At 41.9% G+C, this 18251-nt stretch overlaps 1 protein-coding gene across 1 annotated transcript; it reads right to left on the bottom strand.

Moving 5' to 3' along the window:
* Nucleotides 1–1472: 1472 nt before the first annotated feature.
* On the bottom strand, nt 1473–16384 carry evplb (envoplakin b). Its single transcript, XM_068337675.1, has 22 exons — nt 16239–16384; nt 14065–14164; nt 11731–11885; nt 11440–11563; nt 11231–11359; nt 11108–11149; nt 10846–11007; nt 10460–10567; nt 10264–10359; nt 10060–10170; nt 9563–9709; nt 9294–9448; nt 9109–9206; nt 8825–8991; nt 8540–8718; nt 8122–8260; nt 7815–8008; nt 7547–7697; nt 7336–7419; nt 7115–7243; nt 6899–6991; nt 1473–6716 (listed from the first exon to the last, which is right to left on the bottom strand). Exons 1-22 carry the CDS (start codon nt 16271–16273, stop codon nt 3213–3215), a joined length of 6102 nt encoding a protein of 2033 aa, XP_068193776.1. The 5' UTR covers nt 16274–16384; the 3' UTR covers nt 1473–3212.
* Between the last annotated feature and the right edge of the window lie 1867 nt (nt 16385–18251).

Raw genomic sequence — 18251 nt, 5'->3', positions numbered from 1 at the left:
TGCACCAAGTTCTCCACTGGTTCCTGCAGCACTCCCTCCACAAGTGAAATTCTCATCTGGAAAATGACACTTCAGTGCATTGTAGTCTCAAGAGTTGACCATTCATCAGCTGTAAATTAATGTAAATTAGTAAAAGTACACCTAATCAGACACCTTGAATGCCTCATCATCACCAGTATTGGTCACAAGGTTCATTAGGGTCCCTGTGGTAGAGTCCTGTTTTTAATGGAGATTTAATCCACAACTCAGTCTCCGACTCATAATCCACTCTAATCCACTAACATGCTCCTCTGAAGGACAGACTTGACAGTCATCATCTCAAAAATGATCCAGATCTCTAATCAGCATCAGTACACAGTGAGCATGCTAAAGATGGTGTCCACTGTTAAATGAAGTTCAAATTACAGGTTATTGATTGGAGGAATTTGGATTCCAACGTTAAATTGAAATCAGACTTCATGCACGATTCAAATCGATGGCATTTTGTCTCAGGATTCTAAAGTCAGCCAAGACGAATCCATGGAGGTTCATTTCATTCATAAAGGAAGGAAGATTAATCAGTTTTTCCTGCAGGAATCGGTGGAATGAAAATCAGTACGCTGATCTTGAGCCAAGCAGACAGATTAAACAAATTCATTTTTTCTGGCGTTTGCTAAATTCACCATAGAATCAAAGTGGTCAATGCTTGCTTAGAAATGACTCATGTTTTATCTGGCCATCATAATCTTATGCATTCTGATATATTCAACATCAGTAGCAATAATAAAGTGCCTGTCTGACTCATGTCATCCTGATGTTGAGGGAAGTGCAGCTCAGTCCTCGCTGTAAGCACTTTAAATTTCTAATGATATGTTATTGGCATGATTACAGGGCAGATAACATTCAGAGAGATTGAAAGAGACAAAAGCACAAATGCTCAACCTCAAGGTTTTATCCATCAAGGCCACATTATGACAGTCACAATCCAGCTGACCAAACACAACCGCCAATTAGCACTCACAAAGTAGTAGTTAGTCCAAACGGGCTTTTTATGTTTCCACGTGCTGTTGAGTTCGGATTTATTTAGACAGCCTTTCATTAGCCAGGTTGTCAAGTTAGCACACATTCGCTTCAGCGGCAGAAATTATAGAATTTAATTCAAATAAATAATTGTTGAAAAATGAATTTTAAAAAATAAATAATAATAATCATATTAAAAGATATTGCCAGTGGCCCATGCTGCAAGATGGTTTAATCACTAAACACGACCCCCCCCCCCCAGTCCCCAGACAGGCTCATGTGGAGTAATCCAACAAAGTCCTTCCACTCACCAGGTAATCTGGCAGGCAGACATCCCAGCAGAAAAGCTGCATGTTCCCACAGCAACACCATTTACTGTAACCTGGGGTCTTTTAGAAAATTTACTGAATGTCATTTTTTAATTCTTTCCAGGAAAAACGAATTTAAGAAACATGTTTATATTTATAGAACAGTTTCTACGACGTTCATTTGCTGCTGACAAGGAAGTTCACTCTGATTAGCAGTGGGTCCTTGTCTGAATAGTTCCGCTGTTTGGATGTTTCCACCATCTGCATCTGTGAGCAGTCTATTAGTGGACACATGCCTCAATCGTGTTCTGTATGTCTGAATATGACCTCATTAACAAGTCACATGACACTCGTATATGAGTCATGTCTAATCTTCATCCTTAATCCATTATTTCCAAGCATATGACTTGTCTGGATTTACGAGCATTGAGTATTAAGTAAGGAAATCTCTTAATATTTAATAAGTAGCAGCAATAGCAAAGTTAGCTGGCAATCGTTTTTACTAAGAATTCCAGGTCAACATGTCAGTAATCTGACTTGGATTAATTCTTAACTGAAGTTTTGTTGATGCTACATTTTTACCTTTGGGTATTTAACATGAGAAAGATTTTCCTTTGCATTTCAGAAACGTTCTGTATTTGTATGACAACGTTGTGGAAATGATCATTGTAGAATGCAAGTCAGGCCAGTAGCTACAGCATAAAATTGAAAATCAACACCACAGAATGGCAAGTGTGAGACTGAAGTGAGACAAGTGTGAAGGTGATTTGAGATAAATGCTAACATTAGCAAGAATGTTAAAAGGCTCGGTTTTAAACACAAGGAAAACCTGAGGTTAATGGGAAAGTCATTAGTTTTGGTACTGGGTCACAAAAAACCAAAAAACCAATTTTTTTCCAACAGTTATTAATTCTACACATTTAGGAATATGTACAACCTGCAAATTTGATGGAAAACTTTCCTTTTCAAATATTTCAGTGTGAAAAGTACCTGGAATACCCCAACCATTGCCTATTTTATTTATTGAATTGACTATTTTTCAACTTTTTATTCTATCTTATGATTCTCTGTATGTAAAAAAAAAAAAAAACAGGACAAAAAAGAGTTACAAACTTTGTTGAGTTTAATTAGCAGTTATGAAGGATTTAGCTTCACAGTGTTGAAACTTTAGCATAAAAAACTAAAAACCTCAAACGTCACTGGAAAAAAAAAAGATCGACAAAAACAGCTCCCAATTTCTTCCCCAGATTTCAGAAAGTACACAAAACAAGTATTTTTTTTATTTTCATATGTATAACTGTTACGCATGCGGAAACCAAAGGAGTTAGTAAAGATAATTTAGGGATACCTGGAATCTCTCCCTCCCTCCACATAAGAAAGTGTACAGGATGCAACATTTGTTCTCAGGCCAAAGAGTTCATAAGCAGAGGAAACACTGACTGTTCTAACGATGCTCCAGCCATCAGTGTGTAGATGTGAAGAAAAGAGAGAGAGAGACAGAGAGAGAGAGACAGAGAGAGAGAGAGCGCACACACACACCGTTATCCATAAATAGTCTTTCCTTGCTCCCATGGGTCCTGAAGGCATGCAAACAAGTTAGCATGCCTCCATGCTAACTTGTTTGCATTCCACATCTACACACATCAGTGTGTAGATGTGAAGAGAGAGAGAGAGAGAGAGAGAGAGACAGACAGACAGACAGACAGACAGACAGACAGACAGACAGACAGACAGACAGACAGACAGACAGACAGACAGAGAGAGAGAGAGAGAGCGAGAGCACACACACCGTTATCCATAAATAGTCTTTCCTTGCTCCCCTGGGTCCTGAAGGCATGCAAACTAGTTAGCATGTACTTCACCCTCTAGAACCAAATATACGGCAAGACACTTTAAACTTTCCATCTAGAAATTCCCATACGGGAAACTGAACCTATAGTTTGCGTAGGACGGGGTATTTGAGGCATCGGTGGAGGTTGCAGGAAGTAGCAGGAGTCCCGTGCTGACGTCTCTCTTACACCGACTCATTGCCTGCTTGTATGATATCTTCTCTTTAGTAATTGGATCAACAATATCTTTTAAGTCAGAAGCCTCATCTTCCAGCTCTTTCATAGTTATGCTGTCAATAATATTAGCATCAACAGCCTCTTGGAGTTTGAGACGGCCTGTTTTAGAGGGATCCACCAAGCCACCAGTCAGGTGCTGTGCCTCCATGTACCTCATGGCACTTTCTTGAGGCATATACCCTTTCTCTGCTGCCTGCCCAACGGCAAGTCGCTCTTTGGTCACTGGATCTTCAACTCCAGTGAAGGCTTTCTGGGCATTGAGGAGCTTGTACATTTGATTTTGGTCGATTAAACCGTGTTCAACTGCCTTGTGGACAGAGAGTTTTTCCTTTTTGGCAAGATCAACAATTCCACCAGAAGCAGCTTGAGCCTCCAACAGCCTCAGAGCTGTGTCAGCATCAATGAGTGTGCGAGTCAGCGCACTTCGGACTGACATTCGACTTCCTGTGGTAGTGTCAAAAACACCAGAGATGGGGAAGTGTTCATCAATAGGTGAAGCAATGGATTTGGTTGAACTATCTGTAGTTACCATGTTGAGGCTGTTTTGAGAGGACCTAAGAGAAGCCTGCATAGAGCTCAAAGGAGAGATTGTGGTGGGTCTGGTAGGCGATTTTGGCATCGGAATGGGTATGGGTATGGGAGGAATTTCTGGCTTTCTTGTTTCTCCTGCAACAAGTAGCGCAAATTCAGAAATGTGCAACTTCCCTTCCCTGTAGCGCTCCAAGTCATATTGACTCAAGCGCCCATCCCTCAGAGCGTCCTTAACGGAGTACTGTTTTCCACTTTTGCAATCTTGCAGAACTGTTGTATCTCCATCTGGACCAGTTGAAGTAATTTCCTCCCAGTCACACTCCAACTCTGACAGCTGGATGTAATGTTGGCGATCAATTAGGCCTTGCATGTAGGCCTCATAGGGAGACATGTCTTTGCCCGTCTCTGGATCCATGATGGTGATCTTTGTGGAAAGATTGGTCTCTCTGGTGTGAGTCTCACCTTGGTCTTCTCTTTGAATGCTGCTATTGAGCTCAATGATGAATGCATCCTTCTCGTGTATTTTGTCTTTTTCATTTAGGATTTCTCTCTCCAACCTTTGCACTTCTGAGGATGCTTTGAGACTCCTCTGCCGTGCAATCTGGGTTCTTTCACTAGCCAGCCTGGACTGTTGTTGGAATGTTGTAGAGATGGTTATTCTTTCAGTCTCCCTTGTTTTGAGCTGTCTAAGGAGATCCTCCTTTTCTCTCTGTAGAGTATCTCTGTGTGCAATGAGAGAGGCCTCCTCCTGAGAAGTCATAGTCTTCGATGTCTCCAGATGGGTCACTCTAATGTTGATGTTCTGAATGTTATCTTCCACGTCACGCCTGAAATTCCTCTCCTGTGTGACCAGGTCTCTTAGATGTTCTCTTTCAGCCTCCAGTGCTGGGTCTTTCTCTACACGAACAACTTCTCTGTAAACAACCTTCTCCAATGATTTCTCTTTCATCAGAAGTTCTAACTTGACCTTCAGGTTGCGGATATCTCTCTCTAGACAAGTGATCTTGGTTCCCTCAGTCTCTAAGTTGGCACGTATTTCATCAGTAAGTTCTTCCAGCTTGGGGTCCCTCTCCACTTTCAGGATGTCCTCAATGATTATCTTTTCCTCAATAGGTGGAGGCGCATTTTCAAGTTCAAGAATACGAGATTTGATCTGTCGGAGCTCTGACTCGACTTGGATCCTCCTCTGATGATCATCCATGTGAGCTATGGTGCTTTCTTTTTCTTGAATCACGGCTCTGAGCTGTCTGACCTCTATGTCAAGCTTTCTACGGGATTTCATTTCCTCATCCATAGTCTTGTTCAACTTCTCATGCTCAAGGATCTGCTTAGGATCTTTCTGTAAACGCACCACTTCCTGCGTTATGATCTTCTCCTCTGGCTTCTGCCTTTCAAGGATGATAAATTGATTCTGGAGATCAAAAAGACACTCCTCCAGATTGCGGCGTTGTTGAACCTCTTCTCTTACATTCCTACGATATCTGTCAGCTTCTTTCTCAATTAGAGGATCATTTTCATATTTAATAAGCTCTCTATTAACTTGCTTGATCTCAACTTTGGATTTTTCAGCTTTCAACTCATCTCTTTCCTTTCGTAGGCGAATCAGCAACTCCATGGTGGTGTCATAATTTAATTGCAGACGAGAAATTTGGTGAGTTAGTCTTTGCATTTCCCTGATGATTTCTGGGCTTTTTTCTTCCTTGATCACTTCTTGGGTTACCTCCTTGTACTCCACTTTAGGCTTCTGGGCACGCAGGGTTGTCAGATTAATCATCACTGTGTGAATTTCTTCATCTATATTTGTGCAGTTGCGGCTCAGATCCTGTAGCTCTTTCTTCAGACGCTTCAGCTCCACCTCTGTCTCAGGATCAACTCTGTAGATTTCATTGACAATCTCCTTGATCTCAACTTTGGGCCTGAGATTCTGCAGTTCCTCGTAACGAAGCTGAAGGGTGGTCAGGTCCTTCAACATGATAACATTCTCATCTTTCTCTTCTTCCAATGACATTCGTAGTTTCTTTGAATCTTCAATCAGTATGGGATCCTCCTGGATTTTTTTCACTACCTTGGTGACTACCTTTGGTTGAATAGTGGGGATGAGCTGCTGTAGTTGGTTTATCTTTGCCCTGGTCTTAAAAATGCTTTCATTTAACAATGTGCACTCGGATTCATCTGCTGCAATATCACCCTGGAACACAACAACAGCTTTAAGCATTTCTGGGTCTTTTTCAAGCCTCACCACTTCCTTCTTAACAATCTTCTCCCTGATTTTGGGTTTTTGTTGAGCTAGAAGTGTGAGCTCAGTTTTCACAGTAACCGTCTCGGTATCTTTTGTTTGGAGCTCCAGTCGTAGCCTCCTTATCTCTTCTCTAATTCTGGCAGCTTCTTTGTCTATCTGTGGGTCTCTCTCATATTCAGTCAAGACCTTGGTCACCAGCTTGGGTTCAATTCTGCTCAGTTGGATTTCCAATTTTAAAATCTTCTCATTCAAAATATCAATTTCTGATTTAGTTCTTGACCTCTTAATAGCTTCATCCTGGATCCGGTCTTTCAATGACTCTATTTCCAGCTCCAGCCTTTGATCACGGTAGTATTGCACCACTTCCTTCTCCTCTACCCTCTCCACTCCTCTCCTGTTCTTTAGAGATATATATCTCTTGTGGTATTCTTCCAGGTCTTTTTCAGCATGTAAGCGCTTGGTAACTTCCTCACTTAAGTCAAGTTTCAGACTGTCAGCCTCCTCCAGGTCTCTCATTTGACTCTGGAACTGCAACTGTTGATTGACGACGATCTGACTGACTTTCTCTTCATTCTTGGTAGCAGTAAAAAGACAGAGGACAAAACAGAGAGGAGGTAACTTCTTAAAATCTGACAATAATAATTTTTGGAAAAGATGATTCTATTATTAATATTCTTCAATACTGGAAATGTTAATTTTATGATTCTGCTGTTGCTACTAGCTATAAGTGTTGAATTTATCCAATAATGTCATACCATGGCCTTGATTTTCTTTGAAGTTTCCAGCTGTCTTAGAAGCTGTTCGTGCTCTGCAGACTTTTCGGCAAAACTATTCAGTAGATTTTTCTCCTGTAACAGAATCAGAAGTCAAAATGAGATAAAGAAAATTAAATGTTAGAAATTATGAGGCTAAATTAGAAAACTATAATGAGTTGCCTGCTGTCCTTGGCTAACTTTCCACTCTAACTCTACCTTTCTCTGCACAGCCTGAGCCATCTTTGAAGGTTTAAGTATCTTGGGGATTGGTTCATCATCATCGTCATCATCGTCGTCAATATCATTTAGAATCTTATAGTAAGTGTTAGACTTAGTCTCATGCTCCTGAAAGGAAAGAAATGCAGTATATAGACATTTAAAGAGTGGTATTTCATTTTCTGGGGATGGGGAAGAGTCATCATGTGTTCTGAACTCACATTTAAGAGGTTCTGCAGATCAGAGGAAAAACGCTTGACGTTGTCTAAATCGCCTGATTTCCTCTGGATATCCTCCACCAATCTCTAAAGAACACATGCAATACAAAAAACAGATAAGACAAAGTCATGAACCTGTTGGATCAGATATGAGTTATTCTTTATATGGAAGTTGGAGACAGAAAAATGTATTTCAAGAAGCACTGCTTCTCACCTTTTGAGAGACCTGCTTGACAGCTATCTGCGTCACGTTATCAGCAGGTTTGATGGAATAATCGGGCAAATTAACCAAAAAGAAATCCAGTGACTGAAGGGCATTTTGGAAATCTTGATTTTTATTACTTGCATTCTTTATGAGAGCAGCCCTAAATCAGATATAGGTATATAAAAACATAAAAGTTTTTTTTTAAAAAGCATCACAAATGAAATTTTCATGTTCAAATAACAAATATTTGTTAGATACATTTCTAGTAAAGCCTCACCTTTCCTGTAGCTGATTATCCACAATTGTATAACGGTTGTTCAGGTTTTTCACCTCTGTCTCCTGTCGCCGGATGTCAGGACAGTATTCGCTGAAGCTTTGCTCCAGGGAGCTGCATGCTTGCTTTGTTTGGTCCAGGTCTCTACCTAATTTAGTTATATCATCCTTATGTGAAGCAAGATCTCTAATCAGAACCTGTTTTGTGTCATAAGAAAGAGCAGTGAAGAAAAACGTTCCACCCCATGTTCCACCTCTTCATGTAAGTGATGGAATATTTAATATGTTGTTTGCTAAATAAAGAACATCACCTGCATCTGCTCATTGCGATCTATGAGGGCATTTGGTTCATCCATAATTGCTCCGTCTTTAGCCAATTGCTGCTCATACCCAGAAACAATCCCATCCACTTTCTGTGTCTGCCTCTCCAGGAACATGGCGGCTACAGCTCTGGGTAAGAGGGAGAAGAGAAACACATGATAAAAGTATTCAAATGTGATATGAAGAGGACATATCCACCAGATGTGGACAAAAAAAATTTTTTGTAAACAAATATGTCACGGAAACTATGACATAAGTGAAGAAGAAGACCATATGAGACACAGGGACCTGTTTCACAAAAAATGCTTTAATTTTATTTGACAATATTAACCTAAAATATGTTAACATTAGCATAAATTGGAAAAAAATCTTCTTTTGTGTCAGTAAGGGTGTGTCTTGTTCACTTACTTTTTATTGTGAAGATCAATAAGGGAGTTGATATCATCAAACTTATCACTGGTGGATCGAAGTTTTGAGGGGAGGGTGGAGGCGATGGGTCCAAGGGGGTTTTTGGCCAGAACCGGTCCCAGCTCTCTCTGGACTGCAGACTTCTCACTCTCCAGTTTTCTTAGAGTCTGAATAGTTTTCTAGAAGAGATGTCAGAGCCAAATCAGTGCTTCTAATCACTAATCAATCGAGGTAAGGAAACTGTCACAGGTTGTTTCACTGGAGGGTAACGTCACTCATGCTCACGTCGTGCTCTTGCAGTCGGACCTCCAGGTCTCCGATGGGGTTACGGTTGTCCAGTGGTGGTCTGAGTAGATTCAGGATTTGTTTTTTGCAATGATCAAGTTCTCTGTTGATCTCGTCTAATTCACTGGCCAGCTCCACAGCTTTAGGATCCACAGGAGAACTCTGAACTGTGGCAGAAAATGTGAAAAGACAATATTTCTACAATGAAAATTTAAAGTCCAAGACATGCGTAGTCTCCAGACAAGAAAAATAAAACATCTGTTGATGAGGGTGTTTCCTCTCACCTTGCATCTTTGAGTGGTCTACCTCCACAAGAGGGCTCTTCAGGGAGCTCAGGAGTGCTGCTCTCTTGTTTTTCAGGTCCCACAGGGTTTTGTCCAGACTGAACACAGACTTACGCACTTAGTTTTTAAATTTAAAAAACCCCTTCCAAACAAAAAAACAAACAAAAAGATTTATACATCTGTACCTGTTCGCTTTCTCCAGGGCCTCAGCATCAGGAGGTTGGATCATAAAACATGCCCCAGGGAGGGTTTTGAGCATCCCACTGTTGGTCTGAAGTTGCCAATTCATGATATCAGAGTTGGACTTCAGGTACAGGGTCTCACCGCCCCTAATGTTGTCCTGAAACAGATGAAGATGAGGATCAAATGACAGTAACAACCACAATATTTCATCTATATGCATTGGTTTCTGACTCTCTTATGTTTGTATACCAGACTGGGGATCATATCCTACCACTTCATTTGTCCAGTCACACAGAGACACTGTACTGGTGGGTTTGGTGGGATTTATTCGGCGTAACTTCAGAGGCACGATGTTCATGCTTTGGTCCCTGAGGGTGGCCAGACTCTGTTCAGTCCTACTTATGGCCGGTTCATCTCCCTGAAGGTATTATTACATTAGAGCAGAAACAACAAAAGCAAACAAGGATCTGAGGCATTATGAAGCCATGATGTGATGTTATATTTCATATATACTTTTATTTATTGCTACAAATTTTATTCTGAAAAAACTTGGGATGAACTGGAATGGAAAATAATCATTTTCTCTGTGCATTTTGTGTCCACAAATACATCCTAATTATTTTTCCCTTTCCCTCTCAAATTTAAATACTTCGTATTATTATTCTTTCAGAAAATAAGATTTGTTTGGCAGATTGACAGAATATCACAGACTAACGTTTCAAGATCCAGAATTTTATAAAAACACGGCATCAGTAAAGCCAGCTTTACCTCCAGCATCAGCAGCACCTCAGGGTTGCTCCTTCCGGCCAGAGATTTGGGGTCGATGTTGGCGCTGAGTCTCTGCAGGGACTCGGACAACCTCTCCGCATCAACCTGGAACTGCATGTGACAAAGGGCCACGTCTTAGCGATTAGCCGCGGTGAACTGGTGGGTTTAACAGAACACATTTGATGGCAATCATAACCTCTTTACCTTTTTGTAGTCTTCAATGTTGTCCAGGTGAGTTTCCTGCGCTAGACACAAGTTGAGGAAGGCTTGCCACTCGCTCTGCACAGACTCTCTATATACCTGACAAAGGCAGTTCAAGTCAGTTTGGTTATGATTCATTTCAATGTATGCTGGGTGCTACCACACAGTTTCTAATGAGCGACGCAGCAGACTGACGCACCGTTATAGCCTCACTACCGGGGTGATTCTCTTCCAGAAGCCGCTGTCCTTCATCATGCAGCTTGTTGATCTCACTCTCATGTGCAAGGAGACCATTATTTTTGAACCTCTGCACACAAGAAATATGAGCATGTCATCAAGTCAGACATTCCAAGGAACTAAGGTGCAGTTCATGTGTTGGTTGCAGAACTGGTTCCACCAGTTTGTTCCCATTCTGGTGTAACAAGTTCTTTAATGCTCGAAGGCAAGACGACAAACAAAATTGCGACTTGTTCTTTATGAACATCTTCCCAGTCAGCATCTCACTCTGATCGCAAGATGACACAATGAGTGAGGAAATGAAAATCATCATGATGCTAGCATTAGGAAATTCCCTCTAGTTCTCACCTCATACTCCATGCGGACGCTGGGGGGGTCAGTCATGAGATCACTCCAGTCCCTCTGGAGGATTCTGTCCTGTTGGCCAGACAAGTAGGCCAGTTCCTTACTGCAGCTCTGCATGTAGTCGTACAGAGATGCCAGTTGGTTGCGTCTCCGCTGGGAGCTCTCCTGCAGGACGTACAACACGAATGAAGGACTTCTGTTTCTACTTATTTGTGCTGTATGTCTTCAAAATGCACATTTGTCAACTAGCAGAGATAAAACTCACAAGAAGTTTGGCATATTTGCCTTTAAGTGTGGCGTACTCCTCCTAGAATAAAGAGGAAGAACATACATGAGTCATCCTGCGTGCGTCCTTGCAGGGCATGTGTTCATGCACCTGTTCATGTACCTGTGATGTGGTCTCAGGGGTCAGCTGGGGGCCGTAGGCCTCGATCTCCTGGTGCAGAATGTTATGTGATGCAATCTGCTTCTCTACGTCAGCCAGGTTAGGACCATAAGCACCAGACTTGAACTGTTTCTGTAAATCACAGCATCACACATTCAGATAGATGATGATCGTCTACAGTCAAGAAGTAATGGATTAAAGCTCAAATTGACCTGTTTACAATCCAGGACAGGACCCCAGCCGATCCTGTTTTTCGGATCCAAATCTAGCATCTGGTTGTAGAGTTCCCTGTAGGTGGCGCAATCCTTCGCCCAGCGATCGTGCAGGTTGCTAACGCTGACAATTGAAAGTCACAAAAGTCATTGGAGAGCAGAAGGGTGGGGATCAGTAAAAGAGAATCTCAGCTATTTTCTGGCCTCAGTTTCACTTCGGTATGTAACGTATCGGGTTTTAGGTGTGTCGTCTGGCATGCGCTCATGCGCCTGTATATCCGTGTCACTCACTCTTTCTCGATCTCCTGGCACTGCGGGTGGTGGAGCTTCTTGGACTTGTCCACGTCCATGAAGAGGTCCTTCAGCAGCCCTTCAGCCTGCGCCAGGTTGTCTGCATTCACCTTCTGGTGGATCAGGTTCAGCTTCTTGTCATCACGCACAGCATCCTACACAGGAGTTCAGCAATGCATTTATCAGATCCAAGGTCCACTGATTCTGTTTTAAAGGCATCAAGTTGTGGACCAACGGTCTCCCCCTCCAGCAGTGGGAGTGGAATGTGTTGTGACCCCAAAGCCTCTACCATCCCAGACTCCTCCGTCACCAGGTGCTTCCTCCCTCAGATTAAGTAAACCTATCTTTGGTGGTTTATTTAAAACATGACTGCAGGTACACCTGAATGACTGTCACCACAATCTGGATTTAAAAACTGTGGTACTGAGAAATGCTTAGTGATTCACCGAGTTGTCATCTCACCCAATTTAAATCTTGTTAACTCATTTGTCAGGGGTTTTTGTATGCTCAACTGAAATGTTACTCTGTGGATTACATATTTGTACCTCAGCCAAGCCTGAACAATCCCACTTGTAGGGTTTTATATTTAGAATGTTTGACCTTTTAATGAAGTTTCCTGGAAATCGATTGAGTAGTTTTTACATAATTGAAAAGTCCAATCAAGCAATGGTAATAAAAAGACAAGAATTCCTGGATCATTTGCAGGCACATTCCCCATCCTTCCACCAGATTTTGTGAAAATTTGTTCAATATGTTTTTTTAATAATCCTCCAGACAAACAAGCAAACAACCAATGAATACACAAGGTGAAATATTCACCTCCCGGCTGGAGGTGATAAAAGAAAACAGGATCATTCGCACAATGACATCATGGTAGCCTAAAAGACTTGTAAATTCACTGAGATTTTATGATTGTGTTTTACAGGATTTGTCTCTTCCTGGTTGGAAACATTCCATTCAAAGATGTAGAAAATGATTCCGGAGAGAGTTGTTGGGTCTCATTCCTCTCTAGTCAAATACCGACTCTTCAGCAGATTGTCACGTTGTAGAGCCACAAAAAAACGCAAGTGGTTTGCCAACCCTTAACTGTCGAGATTCAACAATCGACAATCTTTCTACAAAATCATTAATGCTCAGACACATTTTCAGGATGGCAAAATTCTGTAAAAAATCTCAGATCCTGCAGAGAATCATCTCTATCGGTTCACCTGGTTCAAGATGCACAGAGGGGCAATCAGATCTGAAGACTGACAAACTGGTGCAACTTCGATTCACAAGTGTGTGTGTGTGTGTGTGTGTGTGTGTGTGTGTGTGTGTGTGTGTGTGTGTGTGTGTGTGTGTGTGTGTGTGTGTGTGTGTGTGTGTGTGTGTGTGTGCGTGCATGCTGGGGGGGGGTCATTGTCTGTGTCATTAGTCTCAATCCTTGGAGGATGCTGTGAAAGGATGTTAGTACAAAGAGTTGAAGAGGTCACAGGTCAACGACAGGAACGTTTCATGGGGTCATTTGACATTGAGGCAAGAAGACTCAAGAGTTTTTCAAGTGGAAATGTAAATGTGCAAATATTCTGTCAGATTACTACCAAAACAGTTTCTAACAAAACAAAAATAATCACCACTAAATATGATGGGAGAACATAACATTAGACATCCAGCTTATGGGTTATGGCTTTTAGCTTAGTCGCTATAGCAGAGAGATCCTGACGTGACACATTGACAAAGTAATTGATACTGTATTTGAACAGTAATTGAACAGTATTCAATTAGTTTTATTTTCTTTCATTCAGAATAAAGAACACACATGATCTTTCCTTTTTATGTGGTCTCCATGCTGTACTGTTACAGACAATGACTTATTTTATTTACCACAAACGAGGAGGAGGAGAACATGAGACACAAAAACCGGTTTCACATTTTTACGTGAGCATTCAATATTTATTCTTTCACAGTTTCAGACTATATCAAAAAATTCTTATAAATATTCATTTATGCATTTTATATATTTATTCTTCTCAGAGTGGTAATTTTTATGAAAGAATTGTAGTTGGACAACTGAAGTAACTTCTTTGGTTACAACTGGCATGGTTTTTCATATCTGGTTTTCATTGGAGGGATTTGACAGTCCATATATTTTGGCCGGAACACATTTAGGGTCTGTATGACATCACAACTCCACAATTCCATTGGATATTTAGAAAATTCAGTAGGATGAACAGGTGAAACCCAACCCGGTTCTCCCCTCCGTGCATCTTAAATACCATCAAGCATCCAATCATGTAAAGCATGATGACCCAGACCAGGTTCTTAGTTTGGTGCCTGGGTTTTTGGGCTTCTTACCTCAGACAGCAGCTCCTCCGCCAGCAGGATGTTCTTCTCTACTTGGTCTGCATTGACTTGCATACGAGCAATGAGCGCCGACAGGTCCAGGGCCTGACTCCTGACAGGACGGATAAAAACACACGGGACAGTCAGAACCCACCAACAACCTTCTGCCCTGAAGCTGGAGATGCTTCTGGGCATAAGTCAAAGACAGATGGTCAGTTTGACGAAGTAACTTTTTATTTTATTTGTCTGCTTGAATTCCTGTATGTATTCTAAGAGCAATTATACACTTGCTTTGAATTGTATACTCATGCTTCTGTGTCTCCAGTTATCACTCGGTGTCTCAGATGAGACAATAAAGGCAGGCAGAAAAGATTCCTTCAGTGTCACTGGGTGAGAAGAGACTCCTTCACTTATTACTCATGAAATGTTCCTCAGACCTGTTTGAGCTCTGAGAATTTGTTCCGTCATGCCTCCTTTACTATGATATGAAAGCCAACTATTTATTCCGACACACCCCGATCAGGAGCAATGGACACGCTCCATAGGGGTGGGGAGGCCGTCAGGAACGCTTGTCTGTGAATGAATCACACAGCTCCATTCAGCTCTTATCGAACCACCGCTGTGATTAGCATCCAGAAGGGCCGCCAGAGTCGTATCAGACTTTATGGCTCAGGGTGGGTGGAGTGCTGGAGGTGGAGGATCTGCCTGTAGAGACTTTATCTTTACTCTGTCCTGTGGTGGAATGTGACTGAGTATATTCTTTTTTTTTATTTGACATATAAAGAATTGACTCTTTTCTTTCTCGCTGACTCGCATATTTAATTCACTGCAATTTAGAGCGAATTAATAAAGTTTATTCATTTTTAGTGACTGGGTTTCGTCCAGCAGGAGCCGGTGAGGGTTTATGTCACTTTAGATAGAATCTCTGTGTGTATTTTGGAAACAGATCATAAGCACATTTGCCTGCTTTGTTAGAGATCAAATTTTACAGCATTGTGCACGGTTAGAGGTGAAACAATTAATGAATGAATAAGTGAGAGTGTGGAATCATTGTGCTTCAACGACATTTAAAAGCTTTGGCTCTTGCTTTTCGATTTCTTTTAAGTTTCTCTTTTATTTCAAGCTTGAGTTTTGAACAAAAATACAGTTATGTCAGCTGGGGGTCAGGTTTGCTGTGATGGTGTTTGTCCTGTTTAAGAGCTGCTTTCCAAATGATTCTATGAATGAAAATAATAATCAATCAGCTGAGACAGTTTAATGACTAAGTGGCTAGTCTTATTCTGTACATGCCTACCATCAATCTTCTTGAACAAAATCAAGTTTCCAGACGACTGCTGTGAAAATCATAAAAATTTGAATGCAGACTTTTATGTGATCAGCACCAAATTGCCCAAAATCGCTATAAATTGTGAAGAGAAATTGGGCAGTTTCCTTTTTGACAGGTAATAATGTCCACAGCATTAACTCCACATGAGGTTGGGGGTGCTTTGGGTTGTAACGGAACTTTTTAAAGCACTTCCTCCCCCACCTGATTACTCCAGTACTCTTTTCTCTGCCAACGAGTGAGAGACATCCGTGCGTCCTACCCTCACCGGCTCAGCGGTGACAGTTCTCCGGCCTGCCGCTCCCTCTGACCGCCCTGTCCTCTGCTGCACCCCCCACCACCCCCCATGAGAGGACGTAAACACCCGCTCCTTCATCGTGACGGGAGCAGGTCGAGGTTTCACAATCAACCCTGTGGCAGCACACCAGTTTATTGGCAGGTGCAACTTGATAAAACAGGAGTGAAGGCGTGAGTCACTGCGCTCCGACGCGCACCGCCTGCGCGTCACGACTGCGGGCGGTGCGCCCCCACTCACGATCATCCACTCGCGCAAATAACGTGAAAGTAAGGTGAAGTGTTACGGAGCATAAAGCGAAAGGAAAACACCGTTGAGATCGTTTCAAAGTGTTCCAAAGAGCCGCGCTTTCCCAAAGGCAAACATTTGAGAGTAACTCAAGGGAAACCGGAGCAGTCAGATCATCGCTGCTTTCTCATGGCGCCTTTCTGCTTCTGGGCTCTACTGTGCAAACACAAACGGGATCTAGGTATAACAACACTGCGAGCAAGCAACAGAACAAGAGTCAAGACAAAGAGGAGAGTCACACACACACACACACACACGGAGGCGAGCGGAAGGACTCACTTGCTGAGCTTCACCGGACTGTAAAGTTTCGCCATTCCGGCAGAATGTTCAGGCCCGTTTCTGCAACCCGAGTCCAACCTGCGATCCTTCCTAACTCCACACTCTCTCCTTCCAGCACCTAGTGGCGTCTTCCCCCCCACCCACGCTGCAGTTAAGGAGCGTCCACCTGTCTCAGCTCCTCCCATGGGCAACAGGTGTGTCGTCATGATCGCAGCGGAGCCGCAGACTGGGCAGACTGGTTCCACCATCCTGTCTCCTCGTTCTGACTTCAATTTTAGCAGCTCAGAGATGAGTTCAAATTATGAATTGTGAATTCATCTTTTTCTTTTTTTCCTCCTTTTAAAAATATATTGTATGTGTAGAATAACCTCACTTTAATCATTACTCAATAGTTTAATTTTCCACTCATGTTTCTTATTGTCTTATTACGCATTATGCGTCTTGTTACGCATTAATTGTGGAAGTAGATCCTTTTTAAAATGCATCTTTATGTTTTTAATCCTAATATGAATAAATGTACAATGATATATTTTCTTCTTTATCTTTTATGTGTGATTCTCCAAGTACAGGAGATTTACTCTTCATAGGATTTCATACATTCTATTCGCTGCTTCCGTGTGACTCAGGAATGCAGCAGAACTGACACCCCATGGCTGATTGTCACAGCTTTGCTCCCATTGTTCATTTAAACATGACTCGTACACGTCTGATCCCCCCCCCCCCCCACTGTTTCTCACATAAAAATCTGTTTGTGGCACATAATAAAGAAAATCTGAGAGGAAATGGATAGAATGACTTCTAAAAATACACAAATTCTTTGCTCCACTGGGTCAAATTACTAAGATGATTATTCATTCATTCATTCATTCATTCATTTTCCTATCCACTTCATCTGCTTGCGTGGGTTAACTTTATTGAAAGTATAATTTCCTGTTGTGTCACAGGTGATCGGACCTGCTTGATGTGAAATAACCTTGGGGGCATTTCTAGAGTTGAGGTCCAATGTGGGAAATTCACCTTGTGCAAAAGCAAGTAAACAAAGGATGACAGCAAAAGATTGTATGCAAATCTGCAGGGTATTTAATATGCGGTGGTGCAAAACACAAATATGTATAATGCTCAGTAAACAGGGTGTAGGAGTCCAGCATGCTGCTCTGGCTCATGCTTGCAGTAGGTGTGTCTCACGCACACCCTTCACCAACACCCTCATACCTGTGGGGGAGAGAGGGAGTGAGAACAAGAGGTGAAAAGAGGAGTGACTGACGACAGAGTCAAGTGTTATTGATTGAGGAAGGGGAGTCGCCTCCCCTAGCCTTGACCTTTAATCCCTAATGCTCAACTCTTCTTCAACAAATTGTATAAAATTATTTTCCAGTCTGCAACTTTAACAATTTTCGAATGATGTAATTACAGGTCTGACATCCCTGATTCAGCCACATGTAGTGAATGTGGTGACAAATGACACAATAAGTGTCACAAATGTGATGTTTTCCATCTCATGGTACAGGTGTTCGTGTAAGTGTCCACCTGTTTCTCTATCCAGCACACCTGTTTAAACTCCACATTGTGCAATCCATCTGAGATAAGCATGGTCGATCTTCCTCCAGTGAATGAAGCGATGAAGATCCCACGACGCTTTGTTTGATCTGTTTCTCAATGTCAAGTGTTTATCTCCTAAAATCAGAAACCACTCATGCAAATCTAACATTTTTGTTCATGCGTTCCAACGACCGGGCGTGGCTGTTGCATATTGGATTGATAACAAAAAAACAATTGTCTGACCCATGATAGAGAACTTTAAGGAGTATTTACAGGTGAACGTTCCACACATACCTCCAGCCCACGGGTCTGTAAATACTAAGAAAGTATTTAAGATCAGCCGCACCTTCAAGGCTGCTGGTCAGAGCCCTTATCTCTGATCAGATTGTTGACAGATTGATGTTCATCAGTTTGTTATAACATGGGTGGATTTATGGAGGGGGTGGGTAGTATGATTTGACCACGAATGACACT

This window comes from Antennarius striatus, chromosome 16 (assembly GCF_040054535.1).
Source record: "Antennarius striatus isolate MH-2024 chromosome 16, ASM4005453v1, whole genome shotgun sequence".
Lineage (NCBI taxonomy): Eukaryota > Metazoa > Chordata > Actinopteri > Lophiiformes > Antennariidae > Antennarius > Antennarius striatus.
Note: the sequence above shows the minus strand (reverse complement) of the source record. Positions and strands in the feature narration are given on the sequence as shown.

Bases quoted from the DNA above. Each gene is read 5' to 3' on its own strand.
- evplb (XM_068337675.1), bottom strand. From the start codon at position 16,273: ATGGCGAAACTTTACAGTCCGGTGAAGCTCAGCAA. The intron at 11,886-14,064 runs GTAAGAAGCCCA...ACTCCTGTGTAG, and splicing joins CGGAGGAGCTGCTGTCTGAG to GATGCTGTGCGTGATGACAA. The intron at 8,009-8,121 runs GTGATGTTCTTT...GACACAAAACAG, and splicing joins ATCGCAATGAGCAGATGCAG to GTTCTGATTAGAGATCTTGC.